At 43.3% G+C, this 7,479-nt stretch overlaps 1 protein-coding gene across 1 annotated transcript in view; it reads right to left on the bottom strand.

The window, feature by feature from the left end:
• The window catches only part of LRIG3 (leucine rich repeats and immunoglobulin like domains 3), a 46,301-nt gene extending 39,981 nt beyond the window's left edge, over window positions 1-6,320 (bottom strand). Inside the window, exons 1-3 of the mRNA XM_024737240.1 lie at window positions 6,085-6,320; window positions 309-380; window positions 29-103 (exon numbers count right to left, since the gene is read on the bottom strand). Of these exons, the coding sequence (XP_024593008.1) occupies window positions 29-103; window positions 309-380; window positions 6,085-6,320 (383 nt within the window). The remainder of the gene's footprint in view (window positions 1-28; window positions 104-308; window positions 381-6,084) is intronic.
• Between the last annotated feature and the right edge of the window lie 1,159 nt (window positions 6,321-7,479).

The following is a 7,479-nucleotide window of genomic DNA, read 5'->3' as shown; positions in this document are numbered from 1 at the left end:
ATTCAAAACCCTCCTAACGTTCACTTACAAGGAGAGAAGTGTAATATTTGCTGAGACTGGCCCTAGATTTGGAATGGTCTCCAGTTCATTGTTGTTCAGTTTCCTATAAATGCCAAAAGAGAGAGAGAGAGAAGCAGATTATGCAATCTGTAATCCACAGAGGTGAAAACTTTATAACATTATTTAAAGATCCCTCCCAAGTTAAAAGTTTTAAATAATTCCCTGTAACCCAAACGTTCTTTACAATTAAATACTGTGATAGGTGGTACATTTGATTCCAACCGCAAGCAGAAAGTAGCTGAACTCACACTTCTCGAAGGCTGTGAAGGTGGCTCGTGGAACTTGCCTTGATGAAAGACAATCTGTTGTGACTTAAGTCCCTATGAAAACACAAAAATAAAATTATAAGTAGTTTCCAAAAATCACTAATAATGCTTCATGATGGGCAAGACAGAGTGGATTTATGAACTCCTCTCAACACTAGCGACAGCATAAGAAATAATCGGTCCATCCTGTCCATAAACGAGAGGGCAAACTCCAAAATACAAACTCTGAGGACAAAGTTACTTCAGGAGGCTGGCAGATTCAAATGCTCCAAGCCCGCAAATGTTTTAGGAGATGGGTTTTGGTCCAGGGTGAACAGATCCTTTGTGAACTGGTTGTTTTGCTTCACCCTCCCCATCCACTACCAACTCCTCACTTCCACCTCGATATGATGAAGTCATAGCTTATGAAAAGTGTCTAATTAGTCAGGCTGCTGAAACTAAAACCTCTAAAGAAACCTTATTATCACAAAACTAAGCATCAGAGTCCTTGTTACAGTCAAAGTAGAAATTCCTTTTCACACATATTTGTTTCCCTGGGTTAAGGCACCAAATTGTTTAAAGTACTGCTGTGTGTGTGTGTGTGTGTGTGTGTGTGTGTGTGTTGAGCAGGTAGGAAACAACCCAAACTCTCTGCTTTCCTGAATTCTCCAAATCTCAGTATCTCAATATAATGTATAATTTAAACCACATCAACCACCTAACAAAGCTTAGTAGACTGTTCAGAAATCTGTGATCAGATTTCTTTTCAATTATTAAAATAAACCTGCCTCTAACTCAGAGACTCAATATAACTTAGTAACCATTTCCATAGGACATCAACCAAACCGCCTACGTATGCAGTATTCTAGGCTAGGACGTCAGCTCAGCATTGAGGATGCAAATGTGAAACAAAATCCGGCAAATACTTGGTTATATTGGTCAATACACTAAGTGCCTTCAAGCTGGTCTAAGGAAAATGAAATGGCTGAACAGCTACTGAAAACCAGGCTGCCACACAGGATGGCTGAAAGCTCTCCCGCTGAAAGAGGCATACCCACCCTTCCTAGATCAATTCCTTCAGTGCTTAAAAGTGAAGAGTTTTTAATAACCGAAGTCGGAGATAACCAGACTTGATTGGAGAAAAGCAGGAACCATTTGCTATATATCAATACCTAAGTATGCCTCCCGCAACAAAAAAAAAGGCAGAGAAATCACATCCAGAGAAGCGCAGTGTTACTTTGTGCACATCCATTAGGGTAACAATTAGAAATCAGAGATCCTTTCAGTCTTTGAATTTTTGTTTTGACAATAAACCTGGATTTCTATTTCACCTAAAAGGAGAAAAAAAATTTTTGCAAAAGGTTTTATTTGAAACATGTTTGCCTAAAGACCTACCAGACAGTAACAGACATGAGCAGATTTGTTCCGGTAGAGTTATAACATGAAAAAAAATCTGGCACAGTCTTTAAACTATAAAAATCCTGCAATTACAACCACTGCTGTGCATGCTCCCCACGCTGGAACCAGACACTTTCCCTCACGGCCCAGCTCGCATCCATCTGGAGTTCATCAAGGAAACCATGGGCCCCACGGCTCACGTTAGGATTCAGACAAAACCTGTGTGCTTTTAGCACCCCAGACAGTCACAGATTTCCCACAGGCTTTAAAAAACAACCGTGGAAAAGAGGTCTTCACCTGGGAGGTAGCCTGAATCAACAGAAAGGCTCATTTGGACCCACTCAACTAAAGAACGTTGCACTAAGCCTACAACTGCATCCCCTATTGTTTCAAGTGTTCAGTGGAAAGGGGGCACCCATCTGGCATTTCCAGCTCACACAGGTGATTTTCTTTTTGATTAGAAAAAACAAAAATTCCACTTTTCATTTCATTTTAAGGATTATTTCTCAGGGCAATCCCGTGAGGAAAAAAATAAAAAGATGGCGTGCTTTAACTTTTTTTTTTTTTCCTGACCAGTAACAGGATGAAATCTCCAACAAAAGACCTGTAAAATGAGAAACTGTGCCTTCAGAGAACAGGGCACATGCTGGGGACCCCTCACTTCTGATCCAGAAGCAGGAGCTGGCAACCTTAAATATTTCAGTTATTGTGACACACTTCCATTCCAGTGCTGTGTGTACTATTAAAACCACATTATATGGGGAAGAAAAAAAAAAAATCATCCCTGAAGTGACTTTTACTGCTAAATACTTAAAGCCATGAAACTTTTAATGCACCTAAATTTAGATTTAATACAGTTTATGTTTCAGAAATGATTAAAGGATGCCATATTTTCCTAAATCTCCTTGTATTGCTTTTTATGGCTAGACCATTAAAAACAAATTCAACTTGTACAATGTCGATGTTTTCTTAAACCCCATTACATTCAATAAGGAAGGCAGATTCTTTGTTTTTTTAGATTTCCAGTAATGACCACCTTCCCCAGAAACCTTTCCTAAAAAACTTTTTGTAATGAGGTTAATAAATGGGAAAGGTGGCGAGGTAGGGAGGTGTGAACTATTTACCCAAAACTCAGCCGGCCAAACACTTGCAAACCAAACTCTACACAATAGAGAGAAGTCTCTTTTCCTGCATATTAGCAAGCGAATAAATATATATGGAAAATAATTAATATACAACATTTGGTTCCAGCTCTCATTTTCTTCCTTTTAGCATTTGGAAATCTGACTTCCAAGTCAAATTTTAAAATGCAAATCCAGCACAGCTTCTTAATCAATCCCACTGGGGCCTAAAGAGCTGCTAATTCAGCAGAAATCTGGAAGGCTGAAAAACAAAAAGCCAAGCTGTAGCTGTTTTAAGACACTGATCCAAAGTGACTCATAAATCAGCCTGCTATGTTCAAGTTTTAGTCTGGAAAATATAGAAAAAAGGCTGTGAAAATCATAAGGACTAATACCCCTAACCCGAGCCCCAATTTTGGTACGAACCAGAGGATTTATAACAGGCAGACACTAAAGAAGCCACACCAGCAGAAAGTACCTTTCAGACTTTTTTTTGCCTGAGCCCAGCTAACTCAAAGCTTTCTATGTGAGAAGACAAATAGTTCTGAAATTCCACTGAGATTTTAATAATACTTGAAACTCTTCTTGATAATTGGGCAACTTTTCCCTCTTTTGGCTAAGTAAACATATTCTAATAGCACTCCTCTTTGGGCTCCCAACTCGTTGTAAGCACACTCTAGATGTAAACTCAAGTCTGCTTTTAAAGGCAGTTGTAAGGAACGCTGAAAATACTGACTGTTTTAAGAGCCACTTTCATTAAAGGATTAAAAGTTCCTTTTTGAAAAGAGAACTAACTACAATATGACGATGTTACAGCTCAAACAATTCAACTTTTCACACATGGGATTCCTATGGCCGTAAATTACAACTGAATAAACTGGAAAAAAATACATACACACGTACATTAAATAGATTAAGTTTTTAACTTACCAATTCAACAAATGAAACAAAAGCTAGACACCAAACTTTTTCTGAAGAGTGCTCTCATGAAGTATTCCTAAGGAGAACTTTTACTTTCTTAATTACCTGAGGAAAAGGAAGTTAAGATATGGGGAAGAACAATATGCATTTTCTACTTATTTCTGAACTCTGGGAACAGTCTCCTTAAAAGCTTTTCAAATTATGTAAAATTTAAGAAGCAGCTATCTTATGCCTCCTGCTCCAAATACCAAGTTAAAGAGAAGTTAAAGCTCAATTCCACGTATTTTTCTGCTCCTTTCAAAGGTGGAGAAAGGAGACCTCTAGAGCTTGAGGCACAAACAAAAGAAACATTTCCAATAAAGAATTTGGACCACATGGTTTGGTGACAACTACAAAGTCACACAAGTACAAGAATGACAGAGCTGTCCAATGAGTGATCACAGCAGGGTTTCTGACAACAGGCAGTAGTGCTTATTTGTACAAGTGGAACTTATTTTCGCATACATTTAAGGAATGTGGACTTGTATTAAGACAATTTACTGCTGGCGGAAATGTAATTAAAGATTGTGCTAACCAAATAAACTGTAATTTGTTTTTAGTGTGCCACCAAATTATCTGCAAAACAAAATCCTAATTAGGTCAGCTACTTTTAAGACAATGTTTGAATAGGTATCAAACCCCTTTTGGTTTAACTCAACTTCTAATCAAGAGCAATCCGGTTTGTTTTTTTTTTAAGATATCCAATTTTTAAAAGAGATATTCACACACAAAAATATCCTGCACCCTGGCATGATCCGATAGGCCACTTAACATTGAGAAACTACTGAATATAAGTTAGATCTGGTGAATGATTTGAGCATTTCTAAACACAGCCCAGGAAGCATTGTGTTCTTTCTCTTTCTCATCCCTCTATTATTCATACGTGTTCACCTCCAGTCATTCAAATGTTCAGTTCCATATGATGTCAATAGAGCCATTCACATCTCATGAATAAGGCAACATGACCTCCACAAGAGGCAATTGAACAGAATTAGCCACAACTAATTGAAAGTCTTCCTGCTTTAGGTTAAAGCCCTTATCTCCTCCTTCAATTGTAATAAAAACTACTAAACAAGACATCCCATGATAAGAGATTACATATCAATCTAAAACTCTCTACTTCTACTTTTTTTTATTAAACTGAGGCATATTAATACAAAGAATATGCTTTTGATGGTCCACAGTTCTCCAAGTAAAGACTTTGATGAGCACAGTGATTTAAAAACACAATTTCTTAAACCACCTGACTAAACTTCCTACCACTATTATTTGGATGTTTGGATAGTCGACTAGAGTTGTTTCCAGAGTTTCAAATTTCCACTGCAATTCTGCTACAGCCAAATCTAAGGATTAAGGATGGTCTGCACTTTTGTTATTTTAACAGGATAGCTACTTTGAAAAAAAAGAAACAGAAGTTTTGACTGTTTACATTTTGCACCAATCTTCCAACTTTAACAAAACGAGAGTGGGAGAGAATAAGATGACATTTGGAACTAAGCTACATTTTCTTCCTCGTTCTGGCAGTTGGCAGTGATTTCAGGTTTTCGGACTTCACATCTAGCATCCCCAAACTTGCATAGCAGCACCCAGCGCTCTCTCCTAAACCTTCTGGACCTGCTGAGATGCTACATAAATCACGCTCTCGGTTCTGAAACAACTCTAGTTCCTTCCCTTCCTTATCCATTGATCACTCTTGCCAACTTCTTACAGTTTGGTCGAAGAGGGGAATTTACTAATGCGAAATTAAGCCCAGGGTAAAGAACAACAAAAGGATGTCTACCACAGCTTGGACAGTGACCTAACTCTGTAGAGGGGGCTTCCCAAACGAAAGGAGCGCGTTCGATTACTAGTTGGGAACGCGAAAAGTGGCATGAACCTGTTAGAAACTATTGAGCCGCGGGATCATCCTCTCAAAGTGAGAACTGCGAACTCAGGGCGGCAGCAGGTTGCCAACTCTCCCGCCCCGGCCTGGCAGGGCTCGCATCTGAGCCCCCCTAGGCGAGCTCCAGGCGCAGGACGTCGATTCTGCCCCTGGGAGTTGTCAGCGGCTGCATCCCCTCGCCCACCTGCGGCCGGGTGGGGCGCTCTCAGGGCCCACCTGCGCGGCCCGCCAGGCGCTGGGGGATGGAAGGAGACTGAGGCCCGGTCGGCTCCTTTTCCATCACCGCGGAGGGCCGCTGGAGGCCCGGGCCAAGAGGAGGTGCCCTGGAAAAAGCTGCTGCGCGCCGAGCATCCTGGCCCCTCGCCCGCAGCTCCGAATCTCGAGTGGTTCCCCCTCCGCCCTCAGGAAGAATACTTACAGCCGAGCGACCCAGGGCGGGAGCGGCTCGGGCAGACGCGACAGCCGCTGGCGACTGCAATCCAGGAAGTCCCCGAGGCAGCGGCACGGAACGGGGCACCGGTGCTCTGCGCCGACCCCAGAAGGCGGCCCCAGGGCCCCGCGGCCGCCGCCCTCGGCAGGGCCCGCGCATCCCAGCACCGCGCACAGCAGCAATCCCAGAGCCGCCGCGGGCGCGCGGAACCTCGGCGCGCCCATCGCGGTCCTGCAGTCCCTCGCTCTGACCCGGGATCCGCGCCGGCGCGCGCTCGGGGCCCTGCACCAACTTCCAGTCGGGAGTGGACGTCCGCGCTCGGGGCCGTGCGCGCGCGCCCTCCTCTAACGCTCCCAGGTAAACCCCTTTCTTTTAGTCCTGGCAGTAAAGTTCTTTCATGCCCCGGGGAAGCGAGAGGGAAACCGAAAAGAACGGCCAGCTGCGGCAGAGTTGCAGTGGGAGCAGCGTCCGCGCGCCACGGCCTCTCCTCGCCCGCAAAAGAAACTTTTTCGCCTCCTCCCCGCAGCCGAGCGCCAAGTCCCCGCGCGGCGGAGCCGAGGGGCGGGGCTGCCAAGGCCCGCGCGAGCCCATTGGCCTGCCGGGCGCTTCGCCCCCGTGGCCACGTGACAATAACAAGGCTCCCGCCCCGGGTCGGAGCGCCGAGAAAGCAGAGCTGAGATTGTAGGAAATTCCGAGTTACATTTTCCAGCCTCTCGGTCCAGCAGTCTCCACTACGTCCTGGGAAACATATATCAAATGGAGTTGAAGAGAAAAAGGGAGTGAGCCACGAAGTGAGCAAATATTAGGCCAGCTCTCGGAGTTGGAGGTATTTGGGGGCACTTCAGGGGAGTAAAGTTAGTTCTGTTATTAGGAAACCTTGCATTCCAAATTCTAAAATAAGTATAAATTATCCTACTATTCAGAGAGGAAACAATGGTTTCAATAAAAATACAGTTGTTGGTTTTTTTAACATTAACACTGGTCGCGTTTTTTCCGTATGTCAGCTCCAAAAGTAAAAAGAGTAATAAAATGAAAAAGTCATGGCATTGGAAATGGTATATTGAGTTACAAATAGCGTTAGTGCATTGGATAGAGCTGGGGGGAAATTATGGGAAATGACCTTCTAATATACCGCGATGGCAATCACAGATCGCACGCCATAGGTAAAAATAATAAAAGTAGTCACCATAGTATTTCAAAGCCAAATGAAAACAAGGACCTTGCAGGAAAAATTAATATATGCACCATGGTCCACCTGTGCCTTGAGTGATGACAAATCCTGATTGAGAGTGCTACCAGGCTAGAAGTAGTACTTGCTGGATCCCTCCGCCGGGGGAGGATTCAGGCCTACAGGACTTGCCAGTGAAGTCTGTGCCTTGTCTT

This window comes from Neophocaena asiaeorientalis, unplaced genomic scaffold (assembly GCF_003031525.2).
Source record: "Neophocaena asiaeorientalis asiaeorientalis breed wild unplaced genomic scaffold, Neophocaena_asiaeorientalis_V1.1 scaffold134, whole genome shotgun sequence".
Taxonomy (NCBI): Eukaryota; Metazoa; Chordata; class Mammalia; order Artiodactyla; family Phocoenidae; genus Neophocaena; species Neophocaena asiaeorientalis.
The sequence above is the reverse complement of the archived record's forward strand: the minus strand, read 5'-3'. Positions and strand labels throughout refer to the sequence as shown.